This window comes from Leguminivora glycinivorella, chromosome 8 (assembly GCF_023078275.1).
Source record: "Leguminivora glycinivorella isolate SPB_JAAS2020 chromosome 8, LegGlyc_1.1, whole genome shotgun sequence".
Lineage (NCBI taxonomy): Eukaryota > Metazoa > Arthropoda > Insecta > Lepidoptera > Tortricidae > Leguminivora > Leguminivora glycinivorella.
In genome coordinates, this window is record NC_062978.1 from 25,788,138 (window position 1) to 25,814,872 (window position 26,735).

General features: G+C 37.9%; 3 protein-coding genes across 6 annotated transcripts in view; 2 read left to right on the forward strand and 1 right to left on the reverse strand.

The window, feature by feature from the left end:
- Window positions 1-8,036, forward strand: part of LOC125228499 (phosphatidylinositol 4-phosphate 3-kinase C2 domain-containing subunit alpha) — a 72,074-nt gene extending 64,038 nt beyond the window's left edge. The window contains exon 34 of one of the 3 annotated variants that reach the window (XR_007177296.1): window positions 7,739-8,036. The gene's annotated coding sequence lies outside the window, so the exon portion shown is untranslated. Of the gene's footprint in view, window positions 1-3,802; window positions 3,916-5,298; window positions 5,412-7,738 lie in introns of those variants that run through there. The other 2 variants (XR_007177295.1, XR_007177297.1) reach the window with 2 other exon arrangements.
- Window positions 1,813-7,010, reverse strand: LOC125228500 (lipase member H-B-like). The gene is made up of 6 exons (XM_048133087.1): window positions 6,786-7,010; window positions 5,278-5,453; window positions 4,871-5,001; window positions 3,788-3,969; window positions 2,727-2,879; window positions 1,813-2,175 (listed from the first exon to the last, which is right to left on the reverse strand). The coding sequence occupies exons 1-6, from the start codon at window positions 6,877-6,879 to the stop codon at window positions 1,823-1,825; spliced, it is 1,089 nt and encodes a 362-aa protein (XP_047989044.1). The 5' UTR covers window positions 6,880-7,010; the 3' UTR covers window positions 1,813-1,822.
- Window positions 8,037-12,456: 4,420 nt separating the features above from the next.
- Window positions 12,457-26,735, forward strand: part of LOC125228688 (heparan-alpha-glucosaminide N-acetyltransferase) — a 43,974-nt gene continuing 29,695 nt past the window's right edge. For both annotated transcript variants that reach the window (XM_048133344.1, XM_048133345.1), the window contains exons 1-3: window positions 12,457-12,862; window positions 18,909-19,036; window positions 24,522-24,637. In XM_048133344.1, coding sequence (XP_047989301.1) covers window positions 12,662-12,862; window positions 18,909-19,036; window positions 24,522-24,637 — 445 coding nt within the window. In that variant the 5' untranslated portion in view covers window positions 12,457-12,661. The remainder of the gene's footprint in view (window positions 12,863-18,908; window positions 19,037-24,521; window positions 24,638-26,735) is intronic.

Below are 26,735 nucleotides of genomic sequence, written 5' to 3' on the forward strand. Positions count from 1 at the left end.
AAATTGAAATTATTTATTGTATGAAATCTGCCGCTCAGATATTTTTATTTACATTCCCATTTATTCCAATTCCATGATCAATTCTCAATGGCATATAAGAATCGCTTAATTGACTTATTGGTAGACTTGTTAATATTATTTTTGCTTTTGCTAAACTGGCCTATACTACTGTAAACAATGAATTATAATCATCTATATAAAACTTAGCCAATATTAATGAATGGCGAATCATAAAAAATGTAATTGTTGTATTGATATGATGAAATTTTTATTGAGATCTGAAGGTTGCGAGCGGATATGTTATTACTTAACACGTTTAAAGGCTGGAGTACATCGGCTGCGTGAGCGTACAAGTGCACGCACATTTCACGCAAGCGGTGTGACATCTCTTATAACAATCTATATTATACAACGCGGTCGTGCACGTTAACGCACACGCATCCGGTGCGCACAGGCCTTTAGGGCCTGTTTTAAATGTAAACAATTTGTTTTTGACACACGGTGAATCAATTGTTTTGTAATGCACTGTATTTTTAGTTGATCATTTAGCACAAAATGAGATGTCAATCCCAAGCAGAAGGCACTTGCGTTTCGTAAAATTAGTCTCTTTTGTTTGATATTGACATTAATAATGTAATGAAAGTGATAATCACATTTTCTGTACAATATTATAATAATTAAACGACTTAAGGTATATTTTGGTGTGGACGCCTGCATCTTAATATTATTATTATTATGAATTATGACTGTGTTTATTATACTTCAGTTAAAGTATAGATAGGAATTATTTTTAGATGTACTATTTATTGGAATAAAGCTATTTCAAATGCTTTTGCATATTTTCGGAGTAATCGATCATTTTTAGCGTTTTGTGATGTATTTACTTCATTTTTGTAAGTTTTAATGTTATATTAAAAGTATCATCTTGTTTATTGAAAAATAAAAATGTTGGTTAATGAAATATCGACTTCCATAAGCTTTCCAAAATTTCTTTAAAATATTTCTGTTTCATGTATTTTCAACTTCTTGAAAGAAAAGACAATAACATCACTAATTTCATGCTTGACGCAAAAATCTGATTTAATAGTCAAAATTATGTTGTGTATAAAATTGTAAAAGCAATAAACCATATTTGTTTTTATTTCGTTTGTTTATGTAAACCAATCCAAGATACCTACCTCATTTGTATCCACTTACCTGAAACTTCAGTGCCATTATTCTTAAAGAAAAAGGGTTAAGAGTCAAACGAAATTGTGACTACATACAATAAAATTAAGGGCAGAGTCACCTACAGTAATATGTTACACAAAGAAGACCGCCAAAATATCTAAGAATGTCACATATTTGTACGGCCTTAAATAAAATAACATACATACATACATACAATCACGCCTGTGTCCCAAAAAAGAGTAGGCAGAGCACATGGAACTAATAAATCTTCTGTGTCAAGTAATAAAATAAATAAATAAATATCAACGCACAGCCGAAACCGCTGGTCCTAGAGATTCCAAATTTGGCTCGTAGATTCCTTAGAAGGTGTAGAGGAGCACTAAGAAAGGATTTCTCAAAATTCACCTAAAGGGGTGAAATGGAGGTCCAAAGTTTGTTTAGGAGAACAAGATTAGTTTTTAGTACGCGGGCGAAGCCGCGGGAAATAGCTAGTTAGGTATATTACAACGTGCACGTTTGTGTACGTGCATCCAGTATGTACAGGTCTTTACAAGTAGTCAAGATGCACACTTAAAATTCTAAGCTCTATTAGTTTTAGGTATGAAGGGTTTTTGTAACAAAATGAGCTCCATATTCTCCACATCTTTATTTGTCACACCAACACATCCCCCTCCGGTTCTACCGATGTCTTCAACAAATAATCATTATGTCCAAATCTTCGTTTCTTCAACCCTTCCTCCCCTAAGTAATATGGCGTCCTCTCCGATGTAGGTAAGTAGTATATCCCTGGCTTGCTATGGTTAGTTTTAGGCCCTAAGAAGTTGTGAACTATAGGTTTGTTATAGCAGTCCCCTTTGCGGGCGTGTGCCATGGTGTCGCAGCGGACTGCTATGAATTTGTCCGGGTTGTCGTAGGCAAGGAGCCAGTAGAAAGCGGAGCGGAGGTGGCTGCAGAGTAGGAAGCATGGCATGATGAAGTTTCCTACCATTGATGGTTGGAATTCACCTAGAAGGAGAAAACACCACAGTGAGTGGGATCTTTAGTTACTTTAAACTTGCGAGCCTAAATAGATAACTTGCTACGGCTTTGCTTAGTTTCTTGGTGTCGTCGAGATAGCAGAACTAGATGGCGCTACATAACAATACCGGTAATACCGTTAATCTTGCCAAGAGAGTTTCTCTGTAGTACCGGAACGAGCACTCAATCTAGGTAGACCGAGATAAATATATAATTTTGGCGCCCGTTTAAAAACGTTTTTCACTCAAAAAAAGTACCTACTCGTACCATCTGTTTTTACCATTTCTTCTAGTTCTACCCTTCTCTCTCTCTCGTAATCTGGCCCTGTCTGTAGTGTTAAAATACCATGTAGGTAAACTGTTCTTCTCTCAACTCACGTACCTACCTATGTCATCAATGTTGTGTTACTTATTTGCTCATGTTGACATAGGTATCCTATCTCTACCATTGAATCCAAATCTAAACCTAGTTTGTTACCCGTTCCAAGTCTGTTCTACAAGAAACAGGGGCCCCGTTAATCTAAAAACATGTATACTTACCGCCATTAGCGTAAAAATCGACGTGCCCCATAGGATGAGCTATGCCAAACCCGTCTATATTGGTGTGTAGCGCGTCTACGCGTTCCGCTCCGCCCGCGTTGAAACGCTCCCAGGGTGGCAGGTTGCGAAAACAGGGGCCTGCTGGGTCCAAGCCTGGAAGTTCATTACGATTCTCCAATAATTACATTAACGGTTATTTATTTACCACAATCACACGTGTATGTACCTACGGTCACGGACTTTAATAGTTGATCCACTTCTAGCTCATTTTATACTGGATATTTCATAGTTATAATCATAGTTAAGCTATGACGTGTCCAGTATAAAATGAGCTGGAAGTGGATCAACATCAAAAATTAAAGTCCGTGAGTGTACCATCACTCGGGAGCAATCACAGTACTGACAGATATCCACAGAATAGTTAGTAAAAGTACCTACGTATATAAGTACAGTCACCTACTGGCTACTGCACTAATATGTTAAATGACGAAAGCTGCAAAAACATCTAACACGTTCTTTCATGAAGAGCCGTAAAGCGCCTTCCACACTCGCGCGTGATATATTTTTTTGCATATAATTATTTAGATATGAAAATATAAGGCCTCTAAGGTTAAAACGATCAGCCACTTGAAATACTCATTGCGGGAACCTGCAATTATTAAGTATGTATTGTGACGTGTTATGTGCGTAAAGATACCACGTCCTAGCTGTAGCTTATTATCTACATAGTAATAGGAATTAACGTGTCGATTTAAATCATGTAAATCTTGGCTTATAGTTTTAACTGTTGAAGTGCAAACTCAGGATACCTATACAGTTTTTAACCCATTAGCGATCCCTATACGTGACTTATCCGTGGTCTCAGACTATCCTGGGTCTATCTGCCACTTTTTGGTGCGATACAGGCAGTTGCGTAGGTATTCACCACGGATCGTTAGCGATTGTACTCTTCGCTACGGACCCATCAGGCAGTAGTCTTCCGTCAAGACTGCCGCCAAGCCTTTGTTGGGTCAGCAGCTTCATCCCTTTGAACTTTGATATGTAGTACAGTCGCTACTAACCAGTAAGTCTTGCAGGTTTCCTTCCCGTAAGTTCTCTATACTTGACGGAGGCGTAGTAAGCGACGTGAGCTCCCAGACTGCCGCCGGAGATCTCTAATCTACTCGGTGGTAAACCTCTTCGAGTCAGCTCGGCTAGAAACTCGCCGAGAAGTTTACCGAGTGGGCGTGTGATGCGTGCTGCCCTGCAGAAATAATTAAATACAATTAACGCAATATAAATCTTAGCTTGCAGGTAGGTACTTAATTACCCTTCTTTTTAATCCCCTCTAAAATATTTCATTCTTCCGTTAAGCCCTGACTGAGTGTTACATTATCTTGCAACGGCATATAAATGGGTTAGCTTCCTTGCCGTTTCATAAGTAGGTTATAGTTTTGCCCCGGCATTTCAAACAAAGACGGAATCACACCTATATTTTATTTCAAGTAGGTACCATTCTGTAACCGCTAAAGAAGAAAATATGTGTGTCCAGTGTCCACACATAAGCAAATAAATAAATATTGGGGGACACCTTACACAAATCAACCTAGCCCCAAACTATAAGAATAATTTAAACTTCGACATGTCTGACCGCGAACCATGTGCATAGCCGAATGCACAAACGCTCACGTTAATATATAATATCTCTTGCGTGGCTATACTGGCTATGTATCTATCTCTATCGCTCTTGCGTATTGGCGAACAGACTATACGTCGCGACAGAGCCAGACTACATTTCTGTGGCGTTTCGCATATACTCTGTCAAACAATTAAGTCTCTCAGTAAATAAAAACAAAGAATACTATAGGTATCCTTTTCTCTAGCACCCTAAAGAAAAGGATGCATATAGTTTTCTTTGTTCTTATTTACTGACAGACTTGTTTGACAGAGTATAGCAGAAAATTGGCAGAAATGCCATTTGGCTACGAGTCCTGTACAGATTTATCCATGATTTATCTATGTTTAAAAAAAAATTAAGGATGTCAGATACTTTTGATGTGTTGTTTCAACGGCTGCTTTTTCCCCTTTTTCCTGGTTATTACTGTTATTAGTTTATTACTGAGAATACTGGCTGACAAGTTGTAAGCTTGATTACATATTCTCACATGGGATATGTCCGGATGAGCAGCGGGAACACCTCGACGAGGATGACATTGCGGCCAAGGTTCAGATACGCGCCAGCCACTGACCGGACTACGGGAGAGAACGACGCGTCCAGGTACCCGGCTACCAGGACCTGGAATCATTGGGAGTAATTAACTATACATGAACGAATTTTAAGAGGTAAACTACATCGGTATATAATGGGAATTTAAATCAATTGTATCACTCTCTCATGGGACATTGGATCACTGAGTCAACAGCAGGTCTTTCTATTTTTGACGTAGCCCGCTGAGGCTGGCTGAATCGTCTGAAAGTACTCCTAGCACTAGCACCATGACCACGGCAATTCTAACTTATCGTTAGAACCGCCATGTCTGTAAGTTGTCCATCAACATTAGTCCTGTCTTACCTGTGTCCTCCTCCTCTTCAGATCCATCCAGCGCGCTGCACAGGCAGCACCAGGTACGCTGAGTCGGCAGCTCGTCTCTCTACTCCTGATGTAGCCTGCTGATGGCGCCATGACCACGGCAGTGAGCGAGCGCCGAGTTTTCTCTGAAAACTCTGTGGATGCATTCATTCCAGGGCCTGGAAAATCATGTAGAGGTAAAGAAATATAGTAATATTTAGATGTTGCGCTCTTCAAACGCCAACAAACTGTCTCACAGTTTGGCGAAAATTTAATTTAAGGTACTACGTAACTGTGTTTTTTTCTTTAAATAAAAAAAAAAGAAACGGTATGCAAATTCCCTTTCTTTTTTCCAGTTTTCTGTTACACCAGTTTAGTTTAGCTTAAGGGTGAGAAACGAAGCCTTTAAACAGGACTCAGGTTTTTTGTAATGATAAACATCCGTGTAACTACACTATATTCGATTACAATACGTAACAGTGTTGTAGAATTTCCTGAGTTCCCATTTTGCTAAATAAAACTTCAAAGGAAGCTATCGTTGTAGTGTATAAACTACTTTAATAACAAATTAATTGACTTTTTATTCTTAAAAATTGCGTAACGATAAAGTGCCAAATACTTGCAAAGACTGATTAGTGATAAAAGCGAGCTAGAGAAAAAAGATTTATGAACTCAATCAATGTATAACCGATCCTTACGCATTTTATGCAACCCCACAATGTCAGGGAACCTGTGAACCCGACGGAATATGATACCTTCAACCTTTCCTTGGTGAAGGTCGCTATCAGTGGGTATCAATCGCGTTTATTATAATTAAAGCAGGTAAATATAAATAAATATAAATAAATAAATATTGGGGACACCTCACACAGATCAACTTAGCCCCAAACTAAGCAAAGCTTGTACTATGGGTGCTAAGCGACGAAATACATACTTAAATAGATAAATACATACTTATATACATAGAAATCATCCATGACTCAGGAACAAATATCTATGCTCATCACACAAATAAATGCCCTTACCGGGATCCGAACCCAGGACCGCGGCTTAGCAGGCAGGGTCACTACCGACTGAGCCAGACCGGTCGTCAATATTAACTTTAGTTCCATCTTTCTCGGAGGTTGCTTGTTATGTCTGTCAATCAGGGAAACCTTGCGCATGCCAGTGAAGTCGGCGTATACCTAAGTGCGTCTTCACATTAGCCGATCCGATATCGGATGTAGGAAGGATTTCAAAGGCAATGTTCAAAGATGGCGGTTGAAATATGATATTCGATAATGTAAAAACGCACTAAAGTTTCGAGTCAATTTTCAGATTAATTTACGTGTATTCTGTGGTATTTCAAAAAATTACCGAGAAACGAGTAACCTTAATAAATAAAAAATCCTTATAAAAAACAAATTTATGGTCGTCAGGTTCATAAGTTCCATAACACTTGGATACCGGCCGGTTCTGCCAACTATCCGAAATCCAAAAAAAAATGTGCTTCTTGGAAATGCCAAACTCACAATCACTCATGTATCCAGCCGGCGTCCCGGAGTCATATTCATAAGCCGCACACGCACACATCCAAAGCACCACTAAAAGAAGTCGATCCTCCATCACAGATAAGAAAAATTTGCACCAACGACTGATCGCAGTCTATTTCATCTCACGAGTGGCGAACTTCATTGATTTTCCTTCGCGAAGGTCGCCCGATTCAAGAACGAAACGCAGTGCTAATATCTAAAATGCATGGGCGATTCTGTTGTGGAGTTTTCTTGACCTCGATTTGATAATGCACCAAAGCGTAATCAGGTGCGGTACTCGTATAGTAATACGAGTAGTATTATCATCATCCTCCTTGCGTTATCTCGGCATTTGCCACGGTTCATGGGAGCCTGGTTTCAGCTTTGACAACGAATCCCAAGATTTGTCATAAGCCATAGTTTTATGAAAGCGACTGCTGCCATCTGTAGCTGTACTTACTGTATGACTGATGCTTGACAAAAATCAGAAATGATTGTGTTCCATTAATTCCATTAGGCATACTTTACTTTAAATTACTTTTTCAATGGAACAGACGGACCGCCTGGTGGTAAGCGATTACTGCCAATCATGAACACTTGTCCTCGCCAGGGATGACGACTACATAAAAAAAAATGGCATTCTGTTTAGTCCGTCAGTTAGATCGTCCAAAAATGCTGAACGCATATTTTTCGCTTTTTCTAATTAATGAACAAATACAAAAATATAGAGCATCAAAGTTCCGGAATGGGGGCTTGGGACGTCACTTCTAAGTAAAAATTGTACCTAGGCGTGACGTCACGCGAAACTTCAACGCACTGTACCGTCGTAATTTTTCGTTTACGAGAAAAAAGAAAAAATACGTGTCTAAAATTCTTTGATAATCTAACTGTTGGATTAACGCCTATTGGGTACTTAAAAAAAACCCTTTACATGATACTTTTACTTATTACAGAATCGAATGAAGACTTCGAAAAAGCCACAAGCCAATTACGGCAGCGGTAGACGCAACCACAACTTTCTGGCAGCTGTATAGTGCCCGTGGCGAACAGGTATCGCTCAGAACAGGTATCGCTTGGCGCGTTACTAGTACCTAGATGTCAAATAAAAAGGGAATCTCCCTCCTGTCGTAGTACTATAAACCGGTCAGCCCTACCTATACCTAACTTGGGTCAAATTTAAGGTACGGTTACGTTGGATTAAGCATTAGCCTGGCATTCGGGTCAGTGCTAACTAGTACTTTTTAGGAGACGTACTGTTCATCAGTACCGTTCAGTACATTCTCTACGTTCTCTACTGTCAGAATGACTTAAGTACCTAGGTAGTCCGTTGCTTCTGGAAAGTTATGTATGAAAATGTTGGCATAATTAATGGAAGATTTTTTTATCTCTGTGATATTGATTGGGATATGTACATTACAGGCCGAAAGTTATTTTGTTGGCATCAACCCTCCCCATCCCTCCCCCCCTCTGCGTCACCCCTCTTCCCCCCCTTAAATAGCCGAAAATGCGGTTTTTCGCGATTTCTGACAAAACCGTTGTAGATACAGAAAAAGCATGTAGGAAAAAAGTAATCCTTGATAAATTTACTACAAATCATTCATTGACACTTTGGTTCTAGCACTTATCGGTTTCGCGTGATCCATCACGAAAGTTGGTCCTTTGCTGCAATTTTCTTTAGTAAATGTTAAGTTTTCTTCCAAATTGCTTACGAAATCTGTTTGATATTACTTAAATAATATAAACTGAAAATGAATTTCAGGGGGAAAAATCACTACCATGGGTGGGACTTGAACTCACGGCTACTGGATTGATACTCCAGGGCTCTACCAACAGCTACCAAAAGCTCATCCCCAGTCATAGATATACTATATAGATCAATGGTACTCCTAGCGACTACTACCGTGAAAATATTACGTCTTAAATAGTTACTGGAATTCCAAGACACATTGGAAATTCCACCCATGGTAGTGATTTTTCCCCCTTAATTTTAGTTTAGTCATGAGTTACAATATTTTAGTTATATCAAACAAATTTTGACGATTTCGTATGCATTTTGGGCGAAAACTTAACATGCACTAAAGAAAATTGCAGCAAAGGACCAACTTTCGTGACGGATCACGCGTAAACTATAAGTGCTAGAACCAAAGTGTTAATGAATGAATTGTAGTAAATTTATTGAGGATTACTTCGTTCCTACGCGCTTTTTCTGTATCTTCAACAGTTTTGTCAGAAATCGAGAAAACCGCATTTAAGGGAGGGTAGAGGGGTGACGCAGAGGAGGGAGGAGTGGGGAGGGTTGATGAAAAATAACTTCGGTCTATAACGTACATATTTCAATTAAAAAAAACCTTCCATTAATTATGCCGTAATTTTAGCTAATTTCCCCCTACTATTATAAGCCTGAACTGAGTGTAGAATTCAACATCATAGTGTAATAAATGTAATAATGGAAAAAATGGATCAGTTACAATTGCCCCGCAGTCGAGATTTGCCCCGCTGTACCATATATATATTTGATTTTGTTAAATTTTTGAAATACATTTCAAATGGTTTCAACATTTTGCAGTTGAGCATATAAAGGTATATCTTTAAACATAATCGTATGTGGAAGTACAATTATTTGGTTTGACGTGCGTGAAGATAATCGCAGCCGCAGGGAAGATTGGTCCGATCTCGTGCCAGCTTGCGTTTAGCATAATCTTGGACGGGTCATACTTAATAGGTGCTAATTTCCTTGAATTGTTTTATTTGGGTTAGTGGTAGAAATTGTACAAGTTGCAAAATGTTCTCAAAAATTTCAAAATTTTCATTAAAAATGTCTCATGCAAGTTGCTATTGGCGCACGTGTTCTCTAAGGCCCACTTGCACCAACCACTTAACTCAGGGTTAGTGGGTTGTCATCTGTCAAATTCCATATAAAATGGTGGGTTAACCCTCCATTTTCGTTGGTACAAGTGACCCTAAGATAAGGATGTACAGGTGTAGTGCGAAAATGGTTTCCTTCGTATTTTTCCGGAAACGTTCGTATTTGTCATGCTAGTTCAGTCAATGTCAGTAGGTACATCTTGTACTGACTGACTGAAATAGCATGACACGTTCGTATTTGTACAATAATATGTCTGAGCACCCACATTTCAAGCCTTCTTTAACTTACTGTATGACTCAGTCTATCTGTGTGAGTATGTCCTATAATATATATTTATTTTATTTATTTAATAGCATTCCTTTATTTGATTATAGACAGATGAAGCCTCATTGGAAAATAAGTCGATATCATTGGACAAGACACAACACGCATAGAATTATAAACTTTAGTAGTTTATTTACTTCGCCCGTGTGACTTCATCTTCATAAAATAAGAATTATAGGAATGCAACAAACACTTGTTGACCATTCCAACGATTCCAACGATATATATTATATAACTCAACCGATATCGGATCGGATAATGTGAAAACGCACTTACGTAACACAAAATTTCGATTTTTTTGAACCCCTATGTCACGCTTTTTTGTAGCCCTTTAACATGGATTGTTACATTTAGTATGACCCTTCCCCTTCCCTTACGCTCTGATGTAATATGTGGATGATCTTATACCAAAATTTTAATATATTATTCTATTCCGTGTGTCCACGAAAACTAAAGTAAGTATTTGGACGTAACCTAACACATTGAAAGTACATACCATTTTGCACTCATTTACACATATATAGGTATATTGAAAATTAGAAATAGTTAGTTAGTTATAGTGCACTTAAGATCAATTAAACTATCCGTTCAATATAAATTATCATTTTATTACAGGAAATACATTTAAAGAGATATTAATTCGAAGGCCAACATGTGAAACGCATAGTCCACTGCACTGTTGCATGCAATGACATAATGAAAATAGAAGGGCAGGTCTGGCAAGTTTTCTGCTACAGTAATGTTGCCAGAGTATGATATAGAAAATCTGGAAAAAAAAATTAAAAAAAAATGTTAAACACTAATAGGCCCCGGACGCCCTGTTCACTCATGGAAGCGGTCCATCGAAAATGAGCTACGAGCGGCTGGTTTGAGCTGGAGCGAGGCCACGAGGGTCGCTGAAGATAGGAAGGCGTGGCGCGAGCTTGTGAAGGCCCTTTGCACCTCTGGGGTGACTTAGGACTACAACAACAAAAGGATGGTCAAACAAAACTTTTTTTATGAGGTACGAGGCAAACAAGCTGATGGTAAGCGATCACTGTCGCCGATGGACACCCGAAATACAAGAAGGGTAAGAATGCATTGCTGGCCATTAAGATGGGAGAACTTTAAGATGATATTAGCTTCACATTGATTTGAACCATGGATTAAAGCCGTACAAATATCGCGGGGCGGAGATCGGTATATGCGAGATACTAAAATTAAAATAGCATTTTTACATATTACTTATAGTCTACTGCCTATTTCATGTTCCAATTTTGCACTCAGGTTTTGATACGACCATGACGATATTGACGATGTTTTGTATTGTATATTGTAACGCATTTCACGGACAATATTCACTTCATTTCAATCAGCGAGTCTTTAAAGGCGTAACGTGAGGAAAAGTGTACCATAGTGTGTAATTTTTATAACCAGCAATATTTTCTGGATATGATGGATGATCCTTCAGATCATCGCCTTAAATATTACCGGCACAATCATCTGCTTCGTAGAGAGTCGTGCTAATCACTAATAAAAAAAAAAAGTTTAAAACGCGAATAAAAGGAGGATGTAGCAACACTGCGCTAGAGTGGAAATACCTGTTCCGCTGTTGAACTCGACTGGCGTCTATGAAAATATCGTGAAATAAAATTTATGTGCGTAAAGTAAAGTTATCTTTACAATGGCAAGATTGAGATCATTTTAATTTGATGAAAATTATATCAATGTTACTAATGTTAGCAGACTGAGCATCGAAGTCTTGAAGATACGGCCTTATTGCGGAAAGTTTGTAAGTAGGTATAAGGAAAAATAAAATAAGTCATAATTAAATACAATTACAACTCATAGGGTATGAAACTCGTTTTTGAATGTAAAAAAATCAGAAATAAGAAAAGAGTCAGAGACGAAAAAAATAGAGACCTATTTTTTTATGAAATTTATATTTTAATATTATATTTTAATTATGAAATTTACTTAACCCTTACAGAGGCAGGGCTATTAAAATCTTTGCAGACTTATCGTGGCAAGACTCTATGTTGCTGTTTATGGGAAATTTAAGAGAGTCAAATAAATCTGGCCATGAAGCTAAACTAAACTGTAACTTTAAATAGATCTTCTTCTTCTTTGTCCTGGCCTTTTCCCGTTACGCGGAGTCGGCTTTCCCAATCTTGAGGCGCCATGAATTTCGCTGTAAATTTAAATACATATTCTGAAAAAAATAAAGCATGGAATCCGATATGAATAATGTAGTAAATAATACCTACCCCTTTTTTCATCAGATTTGAAATCCGAGGAAGCAGCTAGAAAACTTGAAAACGTCATATTTCAATCTAAAGTTTTAGGTATTTATTATTGTATAAGTGAGTACACCCATCATAATAATATTAACAATTGTCGTATTTTTTTCAACTGCTCTATAAGGTGGACTTTCTTTCATTGTTATTCTTGCAAGGCCGATTTTGCGCGCTTGCCGGCAGTACGACTCCATACCATCGCGCATACAGACGTCAGTGCGCGCGCACTGACACGATCGTCGCGAACGACATCCGCACTTTTTATCGGCCAGTGTGTCGCTTCCTTAAAAATACTGGCCGCTAAGAAAGTCGTTCAAGTTTTTAGTGGCCAGAGATTTTTTTTTCGAACTGGCAGTTTAGACTGGCCATAAAGTGTTTTAAAAAATACTGGTTAGTTTTTGTTTTCGAACATGAATGAAACAGTGATGGTGTCAAACAATACTTGGCAATGGTACAGGGAGGCTATCCGCTCATGGCTGGAGGACCCTGGAGTAGCGGAGTTTCAGGGTCTTAACATGACAGCTTTGAAGATAGATCAGGCTTATATGGTCGCCGATTCGGATGCTGATGTGAATTTGGGGGTGTATAGCGTTTCGGACGACTGCTTTCGGGTAAGGATACATACAGGGTGTAATTTCGTCGTGGTGCAATAATTTATGGAGTAAATATAAAGGTCATTGAACAACTTTTATTAGAAGACCAACTTAAAAATCGTGAGTTCGGTCGACCTAATATCGAAATGTAATTGCAATTCGTATGTCTTTATCAATGAGGTTTATAGTTTTACAAAACTAATGGAGTGAAAAATCCACCAATTCCGTACGAAGGTATACGTACCCGGTCAGTGTAAACAAGTAAGGTACGATTAATTACAATTAAAAAATAAATCATAATCAGAATGTGAAAATGCTTCCAAAGACAAATAAATGGAATCGCGTCGCGTAGTATCTGTATGTATAGACCAAATCACATACATTTTATTATATTGCCATAATTCGAATGATTCAATGCCTCGTTTACTAATTATGGACTAAGAGCTAGGCACCAAAAACGTTACATGTCGAGATCAGTTTGACAGCGGGTCTCTATCCAAACGTAATCGTGAACGCTCCGTGGCGAATCGCAACTCTATTAAATGGTCCCCGCAAACCCCGGTCACTAAAAAGGCCATAGAAAATTTGGATTTCGCGCCTTTTTATTGACAAGATTTGCTTGATATATGTTGACGACCGGTCTGGCTTGGTAGTGACTCTGCCTGCTTCGAATCCCGGTAAGGGCATTTATTTGTGTGATGAGCACAGATGTTTGTTCCTGAGTCATGGATGTTTTCTATGTATATAAATATGTATTTATCTATTTAAGTATGTATATCGTCGCTTAGCACCCATAGTACAAGCTATGCTTAGTTTGGAGCTAAGTTGATCTGTGTAAGGTGTCCCCAATATTTATTTATTTATTTATTATTTATTTATAACGCTATAGCTCTGTCGCCCCAGTGTCATAGAGCGATACGCTAAGGAGCGTCAGCGATTGAACTCTTGGCTAGAGCTCAATAGTTTAGCTATCTCTATCGTTCTTCGGTATTGGCGGGACAGAGCCAGACTGCGTTTCGACCGGCGTCTAGTGTTAACGATTGTCATGGCTAGGTCGGCTGGTCAGCAAATCTTTTCTATTCTCTACCCAACTACCAATAGCAAATTGTCAAGTTTCGTTGGTCATCGTCGCATTTTCAGAGCTAGCTCTCCGTTTCTTGCATGATTTCTTTCAATAAAAGTCGTGCTTACCTAAATTGTACGTTTTCTATTGTTTTGAAAAATTATTTAAAACATTGCATGCAAACGTAGAAACTAGAACGGAGCAAAAACTCAATGAGTGTCAGTATGTCAGGAAATTCGCATTGATATTTCTTGGAGGCGGATTCTGGTTTTGGTAACAGGTTACTAATTTTGTTTAAGTAAGGTGAAATACCCCATAATGGACGGTGATGCCATTATGGACAAAAAAACACAAATCCTTAAAATTAAGTATCTAAAATTAGTTTCTAAAAACTGACGGCTATGTACCATAAACTAGAGTTGTAGAGCTGTTTCATTTTGAAGTTTCAATTAATTCGGTTATTTCTGAAGGATTTGGCGACAAGATAAAATTCATCAGTTTACTGAAAAAAATATCAAAACGAATTCTTAGTAATGTTGCTAAGAGAGTTGAGTTCATGTATAAAATAATAAAAAAATAATACTCGGTGTAAACTTGAATGCGTTTTACTTACTGCATTAAGCATGAGATAAGGTATAAAACATACTAGTTTGTTGCTCCAAATATATAAAGAAATGGCGTCATTTTGCGAGTGTCCATTACTGGAACCGAAAAACTGCCTACCTCCTATGATGGACAAGGAACAATTTACAAAACCAAAATTTACAAGAAACAATCCTATGTGAAAATAACTCAAACTAATTGTATTTATGGTATATAAAATTGACTCATTGGGTATCAGTTGGCTTTAAAAGTAAAATTTTAAACTTATTTCACTGTCCATAATGGGGGATCCATTACTGGAGAACTGCCGTCCATAATTGGAGAAAAAACACCTAGTTTCAATTTGTTAAGTATGAAAAAACTATTAGGAGTATCCATTCTGAAATACGCTTGAAATGTAAAAGAAGGATAGGGCATTCAAGATTTAACACGCTTAGCGGTAGAATTTTTACATTTATGAGTGAAATATCAAAAACAGGCGAAAATTTTCCTTAAACTGTCCATGATTGGGTCCGTTACCTTATGTGATAATACTGATAATGTCAGTGTCAAAAGTGTACCTAATAGTATTGAACCAACACTGAATTATTTACAATATTTAAACATTTTAAACACTGTGCTATCAGAATGACTGCCAAATTAGTTTGTTGTGAATCTATCTGGGAAAATTCATATTTCAAAGTCATTTAATGGCATAAACATTTTAGGAGATACCTACGTAGTTAAGACCCAGGAGATAATGCCACCGACTCTGAGTAAAGCAACCCTGAGAAACTACATATATTTCTGAGCTCATATAACCCGGCAACCTTCAAATCAAGAGTGAACAGGCATCTTCTGGGCGAGCTCAATCCATTGTAGGCCACGTCTTTGCCTTTGGCTAGTCTGTGGCCAAGAGTAAGCCCATTTATAATTTAAAAAAAAAGTCCAGATTTGTAAGAATGCCATGTGTTCCTGCTTGAGTAACGCTCAAAGGGGTTGCGAAGTGCGATGTGTGAGGTCACACTCACACATTAGAGGGTGCCATCTGCCATCATCCTCCTTTTTTTATGGTATAAGAGGCAAACGAGCAGGCAAGTCGCCTGATGGTAAGCGATCATGGCGGTAGCCCATGGATACCCGAAACACCAGAGGTGTTGAAGGTGCGTTGCCGGCCTTTAAGATGGGTGTACGCTCTTTTCTTGAAGATTTGAGTTATCCCGGCATTTGCCACGGCTCATGGGAACCTGGGGTCCGCTTTCACAACTAATCCCAAGATTTGGCGTAGGCACCAGTTTTTACGAAAGCGACTGCCATCTGACCTTCCAACCCGAAGGGTAACTGGACCTTATTGGGATTGGTCCGGTTTCCTCACGATGTTTTCCTTCACCGAAAAGCGACTGGAAAATATCAAATAGGTACATTAGAAGGTGTAATATTTAGAATTTCAGGTAGGTATCCAAGGACACACAGACGTACTTACTTTAGTTTAAACCATGCGATGTCTTAATTAAGGTAGACAGGTTCGGGTCCAAGCATCTGGCGGTTTATTTTCTATGACGAAAATTTCCCGGCATGGTCTAACGTATCATACGGGTTTTCAGGGTTTACTTTCAAAGTTAACACAGTTATTACAATCAGAATAAACCACCGATTTCTACTACCGTGTATCGAGTGTTTCCCATACAATTACACGTATTGTCCAGGCCGGTTCCATCGATCAGTTCCGATCGAAAGTGGAGACAATGATCGAAACAAAAGTAAAGCGATTAGAAAGTGGGAACGGCTTTCTGCCAAGGTTATGTAAAAACTGGCGTCATTGATTGCATTTCTAAGTATTTGGTCTCGGATCTGATTAGAAGGTCATATTAACTCCTAGATAGGGAATAAGATATCACAACAATATTTTAGTTTAAGACGATACAGGAGGGGTCAATTCTCCATACAAACGCTCTCGACTATTTCCTTCCTGGTTTTTGAAGATAGAGCAATGATTTTTTCAACACAGATTATTATTATTTTTATCTGTGTCTATTTTTATTTTTAAAGACGTTAGAGCCAAAGAAAAAAAAAATTAAAAACGGCCTTTTTCATTATGGCGCAAAAAAAGATACTCAAAATTAGTAACAATTGGCCAAAAAAACTAAACGGTCCGACACAGACTATTTTATTGTTATTCAGATTCTCAAATTTCGTTCCGATTGATTAAGTTTTGAAGGAGTAAACAGTCGAGAGCGGAACCTCGATTTTAAAGATATTTTTGCAATATCTTTTAACTGAGTTGTTCTTAATGGACATTTTTTTTCCTAGTATATTTTATGTTCTTATGTATGTTCTTATTGTGAGTACTTTAAGGCTCGAGCATATATGTAGAGTTATGGAGTCCTACCCATTCGCCTCCTTACCCCTGTATTAAGGGTGGGTTCGTTCTTATAGAAGATAAGACGTTTCATCTGAAAACTCTGAATACGTATATTGACCAAACAAGTTCGACACGTCACGGGATTTCCCGGGATTGATCTGACAAGTGCTGGGCACTCGCAGTGCACTGCCCTGACATTACTGATACTGGTGGATACGATTATGTTCAGACAATTACGGCCGAAGGAAATAAGATATCACTAATATTAAAACAAAAGCTCAATAGACTGAAATAAATGTCATATACAAAGAAAAAGTGATCAAGGCCAAAAAGCTCAATAGGTAATAAACATACCTATACCTACACAATACTCTGGCACTACATTTTTAAATTACGAATTTATTATTACTATACAATAATTACAATATACATAGAAGAAACAATACAAGTATAAAAAAATATCGGGTGTGTATAATTGTGTACATAAACAACATCATGCAAATCGTGAAGCGATACTGATTCTGAACTTGGCTATGCGGCTGCCTAATTAACAGAACTATAATTATATTATAGAGCGAACATGTTTGTCAGTGTCATGTGACGGGATTTCCCGTGATTGCCATATGAAGTTCAATGCCCTGCCTTAGGATTTAGTACGTCCAGACAACAATCAGGACCAAAATAATAACAACATAATTATCACGTATGTTTAACTATACATACCCACTTGTATAAAATGCCTTCGCAAACTGATAGCCAAGTGGATGCCTTAAATATAGGCAATCGACGTTTACCTCAAATAGCCCCGAATTTGTATCAGAGAGTCATTAACTCATGCGTGATCACTCATGTGTAAGAGTCACAAGGTAACCTTACTCTTAGAACGTCACAATTCACATTACCGTAAGAAAGGAAATTGAGTAATCTCACATTGCTAACACGGCGAAGTGGGGTAGTTTTTATACTGTGTAACAAACCGTATCTGGGCCAGCGAACCAATCGCCGATAATTTCTCTAACGAGCAAGATGGAACACGCGTGCCGAGAGCATTTGACATACTTCGCGTTTCGCTGGCATATATTGTATTAGATGTGTGATTGTTAACGCCAGGCCAGGAAGAAGGTTGGACACCCTGAGGTTAGATAGAATGCATTAGTAAAAGGAAACTAGGGTCAATATTGGATCAGGAACATCAGGAAACCTCGGGCAGTACTTACTAAAACTACTCCTTCACTGCTATAATAGTGTTAGATTATTTACACACCATCCGATCCGATATAGATTCCGCTGTGAACCCTCGGGTTAACCCTCCATTTTCGTTGGTGTAAGTGGCCCTTATATGGATATTATAGCGTATTAGGCTTAGTTGGCGCTGTTTGAAAGCAAGTCACATATTAGGTACTAACTTGTACTTACTAAAAAGTTTTGTATTCACAGTTTACACCCGAACACAAAGTAGGAAGAAATACATTTGATTATTGCCTCAGTACGAACTAATTAACTTGTTGAAATTCATCTAAAAACATACCCAGCGTTAATTACATTGTCGTGCCAAAAACACGGTTTAATTTTAGCTATTAACGCACAAAACACAATATACTTGGTTTATATGAATACAATGTTTCCATAAGTATTACATCACGCTTTAGTTTGAAGAAAAGCAAGAAAATGTATGTGCCATGAGAAGTAATAAATTGTGTAAAATGTATAACAAAAGAATAATATGCAATGCTTTACCAATTTTTACGGTTATTTTTCTCGGAAAATACAGTCGTTGCATTAAGAGACATTATTCAGAAATATAACTAGGTAGGTAAACGATAATTCATTCACTCAGAAATAAAATAGAGATGTCACGAGTAAGGCTTTCCCCAAACCTATGGACGCGGAATCTGCTCTAGCCGGCTAAAAATCGCTCGTTAATATGAAGAGTATGAAGACGCTTACGGGTCGTTGTCGCTGAACTCAGACGTACGCATGTTCACATTAGCTCCGGGGAGACCCTAAAAAAGGAAGAAAAATCATAGTCTAAATTTCATATTTCCTCTTGTTCCCAGTGTCCATTCGAACTCCAGAAGATTATAAAGGCTGATACACAAGAATCCTGGATGGTGGACACGGCACACAGATCCTCATGGCGGGTGTACCGGTCTTCAGAGCAGTACATCTCTGCTACAAACACAACGTGAGTTATTTGTATCTATTCGAAGATTATAAACGCTGATACACAAGAATCCTGGATGGTGAACACAGCACACAGATTCTCATGGCGGATGTACCAGTCTTCGGAGCAGTACATCTCTGCTACCAACACAACGTGAGTTATTTGTATCTATTCGAAGATTATAAACGCTTATAAGTACACAAGAATCCTGAATGGTGAACACAGCACACAGATTCTCATGGCGGATGTACCAGTCTTCGGAACAGTACATCTCTGCTACCAACACCACGTGAGTACCTACAAAAAATGTTGTCCATGGATGGCTTAAGGTGCACCCTGTGTGATGCCGGGTTAAGAATTTCACCACCCCCACCACCCCCTTTCTTCCCATGGTTGTCGTAGAAATCGACTGTGGGATATTGGCAACCTGTCATTGCAAATATTGCAATGTCACAATTTGGTTTTCTTTCAACTAAGGAAATTGCCAAGAGTAGCATTGAAACTTGAGTAGTTTTAGATGCTCTGCCTACCCCTTTTTGGGAATAAAGGCGTAGTTATATGTATGTTGTAATTCTCTTAATCATTGTCCCACATCTGAGGTTTTTTTTATAGGGCTGTGTGGGTGGCCCGACCGTACCTACTTACCGCTACGTCCATACCAAGATCTCCATTCATAACGTAACTGTTTATTTTAAAAGGCACGCGTACGCGCGCACCTCCTAAATGCGATTTTATTACCACTTTGTTTTTACCAGGCCCCGTAGCCGAATGGCATTTCTCCGACGCCAAACGAAAGCGATACGCCGCTGGCTCTGTCGCGCCAATACGCAAGCCGCGCAAGCGCGATAGAGATAGATATCTACTAGCGCTTCGTTTCGTGAGCGTTTCGTGAGCGATTGTGCCATTCGGCTAGCCACCCGGCCCCGTAGCCGAATGGCATTTCTCCGACGCCAAACGAAAACGAAACGTAGTCCGGCTCTGTCGCGCCAATATGCAAGAGCGATAGGGATAGATATCTACTAGCGCTTCGTTTCGTGAGCGTTTCGTGAGCGATTGTGCCATTCGGCTAGCCACCCTGGGCGGTAAAATAGCTTAATGGACTAAGAGCTCAGAGCCGCCAAACCTTCCTCATTTTGTCAAGGATGAGACTTTGGGATAATCTAGAGTTCGTACGAACGTACGTTCTGCATATTACCTAGTTCGGCCCGTCAGCCATTTTTTTTTGCTGTAAGGCTTTAAAAAAAACACTACCTTTCCTTTAATATATTAAAATATATATATACATATCGTCACTACTTTTAAAAAATCTCGTATCTCACGTTGTTCCTCAAAGTTAAAACGCAGTAAGTCTATATGCATTCCATACATACTTACTACAATTTTCTTTTCGTTGACAGACGAAGATACAAGTTTTTTTTAAAGTAGTGACGATATGTATAATGCCAAATATATATATATCAAAAAATTGGCCGACGGTCCGAAGTTCCGAACTAGGTAATATGCAGGCATTAAACGTCGTACGAACTCTAGATTATCCCAAATCTCATCATTGAGAAAATGAGGAAGGTCTGGCGGCTCTGGGTGGCTAGCCGAATGGCACAATCGCTCACGAAACGCTCACGAAACGAAGCGCTAGTAGATATCTATCTCTATCGCGCTTGCGTATTGGCGCGACAGAGCCAGCGGCGTATCGCTTTCGTTTGGCGTCGGAGAAATGCCATTCGGCTACGGGGCCTGGACTACTCCATAAGTACTGCTTTCGGTTTCCTCATGTACACCGTGTATACAACCGTACGCAATATGTTTACGTTAAAGTGAAAGTATTTGACAAAATTGGACATTCAACCCAACCTTTCCGGCCGTGCGCATTAAATGCATTTTAAATGTGTAATCTTACGTTAAAGAATTTATTGCAGAACAAATTGGTTCGATCAAACCCTCTAGCCAAGAGTGCAATTGTTGACGCTTCTTATCGTAGTGGCCTGTTTCACCACAGTGACAATTGTCGCCCGACACCGACAATAACACTTCGCCTTTCATTTCTTGTTCAACAAGGATATACTTTAACAGTTTTCAATGATTCACGGTTATTTTTATTCACACTTATAATATCGAGAGCTCGACAAGAATCAAAATGGTAATCACGGTCTATATCCCGGTCAATATGTCTGAGGAAATACTTATTGACGCTAAGTTATCGTCCCAGAACTAGGCACAAAATGTGACACAAAATTTATCAGTGTCAAGTGTCAGTGTCATTATGGTAAACTGCCAATAGTCGTCACACGGCCGCCTGTAATTCACTTTGTGGTATGACTTCGACTTCAAAAAACAAATCAAAACAATATATCACACAATAATTTGCTTCTCAGTTGAATTTGACCCTCTTCATCTATTTTTAACCCCTGACTCAAAAACAAGTGTGTGTGTGTGTGTCTGTCTGTGGCATCGTAGCACCCGAACAACGGATGAACCGATTTAGATTTCGTTTTTTTGTCTGAAAGCTGAGTTAGTCGGGAGTGTTCTTAGCCATGTTTCATGAAAATCGTTCTACTATGTCGTGGTCAGGGTTTTTTCAAAATTTTAATTTTGTGCTTAAGTTATATATTTACTTACTTATATTATGATACTTACTTAACTATGATAACACAAAAAGTTTTTTTTACAAGATTAAAATCTACATGGTTACGTTATGACGTCACGCATCGGTTGCGGCGTACACGAAAAACAGGTGAATTTATTACGGCTCCCATTCCCACGTCATACTTTCCTCTTGTGAAAGAGCCCTAGTAATTAAATCTAAGTTCTGATTGAGAAATACAGTTTAGTACGTATTGGTACAGTCAACTACAAAGATTTTCATTCACTTTTTGAATGATTATTTTTTTTTTATTTGCATAAAACAAGCGTATATACATAGGTGTTCAAAAAAAATATCCACAGCACGATTCTTGTTTTGCCCCGACAGGCGTACAAATGTTGTTTACTTATGAACTAACAAAACTTAACTAACTATATACAAGATGTATACTAGTCTTACACACTATAATTATTCATGCAGTTCTGTACATAAAACATTTCCAAAACAGCATAGCTCGCAACAGTGACAATAAATTAATTATATATAAACATTTAATTTGAATTTACAATAAATAATTAGTATTAAATAATTGATTATAATTTACAATTTATTACATATTCATCAATAGAGTAATAACAATTTTCAATTAAATGATTAAACAATGTCTTTTTGAAAACCAATGGGTGTAATTCTTTAATGTCATCAGATAGGATATTGAATAATTTGATAGCCATACAGTAAACGTTTTTCCTGGATAACGCTAACTTAGTCATAGGTAAAAGCAATTTAGTTCTATGTGTTCCACGTTTGGAGTTGGTTGTGATAATTTCAAAAAACGACATATGTTTCTTAATAAAAATACACATTTCAAAAATATAAAGTGACGGAAGAGGCAGTATACGTTTGGATTGAAACAAAGACTTACAAGGCGCTAAAAATTCTGCTCCGCATAGAGTTCGGATACATTTTTTTTGTAATTTAAATATAATATCTGCGTCTACTGAGTTACCCCATAGTATGAGCCCGTATCGCAATATGGATGCCACATAACCATGGTATGCGGTAAGAGCTGCTTCCTCCGAAACTACATTTCGCACGCGATTTAGAACATATACAAAGCGATCCAGCCGTATACGCAGGTCATCTATATGAGCTTTCCAATTACAGAAACTGTCCAATGTTATACCTAAGAATTTAGCTGCCTCTACTTCTTCAATTATAGTGTCATTATAGGTTACCTTCAAATTCATTTTCTTACTTTTGCATGTTAAAAATTGTATCACTTTGGTTTTGTTTAAATTAATGTTAAGGTCATTGATTTCTAGCCATATTATTATGTCTCTTATTGCGTCGTTTATATCATCATTAAAGGTCATAGTGTCGTTACATTTTACGAGTAAGGTAGTATCGTCGGCGAATAAGATACACTCCTGTTTTGTAGCATTGGGTAGGTCGTTAATGTAAAGCAAAAACAACAGTGGACCTAGTATACTTCCTTGCGGTACTCCTGTCGAGTTTTTTCTATAACATGACCTAAAAGTTGTTTTATTGTTACCAATTATTCTCGTAGTTTCCACACACTGCTGGCGGTTACTAAGATAACTATTAAGCCATTCATGAGCAATTCCTCTTATGCCATATTTCCATAATTTATTTAAAAGTATTTTATGATTTACGAAATCAAATGCTTTAGTCATATCTAACAGTATTGCGACTACAGGAACATTACTGTCCAAGTTTTCTATTACAGATTTCACTAATTGAAAGCATGCCTTAGTAGTAGAACTATTTTTCCGAAACCCATATTGCTCATTTTTTAATATCTGATATTTTAATAATAAGCTACATATTTTGTTATGCATTACCTTCTCGAATATTTTCGAGAAAACCGGTATTAGAGTGATAGGTCTATAATTGGTAACGTCGTGTTTGTTCCCCTTTTTATGTAATGGTTTTACCACTGAGTATTTGAGTCTTTTTGGAAAAATACCCTGTGTAAATGAGAGATTTATGATGTGACATAAAGGTGTTGAAATACTTGTAGCACATAATTTAAGGACTTTAGTGCATATGTCGTCGTAACCTGTAGAGTTTGTATTACGTAAATTTTGTATAACTTTTATAATGTCTAAATTATTTACTGGTGTAAGAAACATACTGTGTTCGATTTGGGGTATATTGTTGGCCTGACTTACTCGCTGTTGTGATTGATGTGTGATATTTATGAAGTAGTCATTCATTTTTCACCTCGTTGCATTGTAATTGACATCTCTTTGGAGTTGACTGTACAGTGAGCTGCAGGGTTAGCACATGATTGTCGCGAGAGTATGTCGCCGCGAGATAGACTTCATTGATTAAGTAGCCATGCACTTTTGTAGTTCAGTGTACATGGTACGGTCAGCCAAGAAAGTGGTTTACCACTTTTCGACTCTACGTTAAACACATACGGTTGAAAAGTGGTAAACCACTTTTTTGGCTGACTGTACATTGTTTGTCATGTGCAAGTTGCAGAACATAATAAAGGTTTTCAAAAGTTCCTAAAATTTTTTTGAGAATATTTTCATCAAATTTTTAATAAGGTCTGTTCTCAGACAGGTAAGGTTTGTTCTCCTTAAGATCGACACGAAGTAGGAAACGGCTGCAGCGGCTGCGGCAACGGGCCGCTATGCCTGTGGATATGCTATGAAACCCGAGCTTTAGACGGAAAATATGCACATATTTACATACATACATACATGTGTTACATCCCATAGACGGTTAGGCAGAACACATGAAACTACTAAAGCTCCTGTGCCACTCTTGGAAAATGTATCTCGCCAAAATAACTTTTTGACCATTATTTTACACCCACTTTAATAAAAAAAAAATTGTTAAATAATAAGTCTGTAATGTGTTATTTAATTCCTCTTTTATTTCAATTTGCAGAGGTCTGGTGTGCCAAGTGAGGCCGGACCTTGGCCAGTTCGGGGTGTACCGGCTGAATGCGACCGACGAGGCATGCACCGTCAAGACCCTCAGAGAACCAGTTGACATTTATTTGCGTGAGTATATAAATATGTTTAAACCATTTAGGTATTTACATCAACAAAGATATATGAAGAAAGTGAGACTAAATAAGCTTCATGCTGATAATATTTTCTAGCTGTATCACAATGCTGATGTTGTGCGAGGATATTGCCGTTTACCAATTGCGAATCGTCGATTTCTGTAAAAAATATGCTGCACGCTGGGATTCCTCCTTGTTGCCTCATGACTGAGGGTCACGAGTGTCACAACCACATTTCCTTATTTTCTGTCCATTCTGAACGATTTTTCCTGTTCCCTGGACCTGGAGGGCCTCTTACAACGTCAAAGATTTTGATGATTTATTACCGTTCGTAATAGTGTGCAACATTATAAGAGTCTAGTAGGGACACTTGCTGTCTACACACATCATTTGTCTATTGGCTTCGTGCGAAGTGCATGGAGGGGGTAAGCAAAGCGATCGCAGTGCTTGCGGTGGTCAAAATCGACACTGATTGTGGTTGTCATCTATCAAAACTCATAAAATATAATACAATGTTTGATATGGGGTATCAATGTTGTTTCGTTGTTAATTGTAAAAATAATGGCATAAATAGTCGTTGCACGTTCTATGCGTTTCTTAGAGCACATTGGAAATTGGATCAAAAAACTAAATGGATAGCTACGGTGAAAAGAAAACGTAAGTGACATGTCAAAACAAAACATTATAATAAATTATATTTAAGCTTTCTTTACCTAATATTGTTCAATACGCTGTTAGTATTTTTCCTACCGTAAAAGATTATGCTTAAAGATTCAGGCCTAGCCTGGGAATAGGCCCGTGTCGGATATTTCTGCGGCCGCGGACATGACTACGTACTTACGTTTAGATTTATTTTATATGGCATTAACGGGACGGAGGTTTAGCGAATACCATATATATCACTAGCTCGAAAAACTTGTACCATTACTCCTATGTTCTTCAAGATTCCCTATATGCCCTGCCAGCACCAATTTATTGACTCTTTCTGTAGTCTGGGGTTGGAAGTTTATACTAGGAGTAATGCTTTGGAAACTGATTTTTGGTATTATATCCTTGTCTTTATAATCTATCTACCTAAATTACACTTGAAATAGTATCTCTTGTTATTCGATTTATTTAAAATTAACGAAAAATCGTTAAAATATAGTGTTTGTTTACATGTCATTTTTTGACATTTTCCACTTCAAATTCACATGGTAGTGGGCGTAATTGTCGTGCACGTAGCCAATATTATACATAGGTACTCTAGGTAAATAATGTATAGTTACCTAGAACCTAGACTAATACATAATTAATACACTGCTAAAAAGATGCACAGTTGCACACTTCTAAATACCACAATAGGTAATTTATCACATATACTTATTTCAAGTTTTCTCATGTGCTATAAATTATGTCAGTCGTAAAGATCAATATCATACAATATTACTAATCGTAAAATTTCCTTATTATCACCTCGGTAAACTAAATTATTGTACTGGTCAAGGTTCATTGAGACTCCTTTCCGTTTTTTGTTGTTTATAATAAATAAGTTGAATAACTTACTGACCAGTGACTTGTCCTTGACTTAATGAGTTTGATATTAAATTGGTGTCAGTAGGTAGCAGTAGTACGTGATTACGGTCTAGGTAAAATATCTTTAACTAGAAACAAAATATACTCTTAAGAATATACCTAAGCCAGTAAAATAAGAAATGTTTGTTGAACTCGGCTGCGCCTCGGCCGACAATTGCCTACATATGCAGATCACAGTGCAGGCTTCCTTATTTACAGGCCAAGGTATGTACCTATCTATTACTATTTTTCTATTCGACGGAACGGAACCGAGAAGCTGTAACTTCGTTTAGCGCAGCTCCATGAAATTTGACGCTTTTCGCTCGGAGAACAGAAAATGTCTTTTTCCGGCCTCAAACTGAGTAGGTATATGATCAAATTTTACATACGGTAATATAATTAAATATATGTAGAAATAATTCGACAGTATTCTAACCCAGACCAATCGGCTTCAATAGGTCACCCAGAAGGTAGAGATCAGCGTGTCTAGCCGGATGCACAAAACGCTCACGAAACGAAACGCTCGTAGATATCTATCT

Coding starts and splice junctions, on each gene's coding strand:
- LOC125228500 (XM_048133087.1), bottom strand. CDS start 6,879: ATGGAGGATCGACTTCTTTTAGTGGTGCTTTGGATGTGTGCGTGTGCG. Junction 5,002..5,277: donor TGAAGAGGAGGAGGACACAG/GTAAGACAGGAC, acceptor CAATGATTCCAG/GTCCTGGTAGCCGGGTACCT. Junction 3,970..4,870: donor CTCATCCGGACATATCCCAT/GTGAGAATATGT, acceptor TTATTTCTGCAG/GGCAGCACGCATCACACGCC.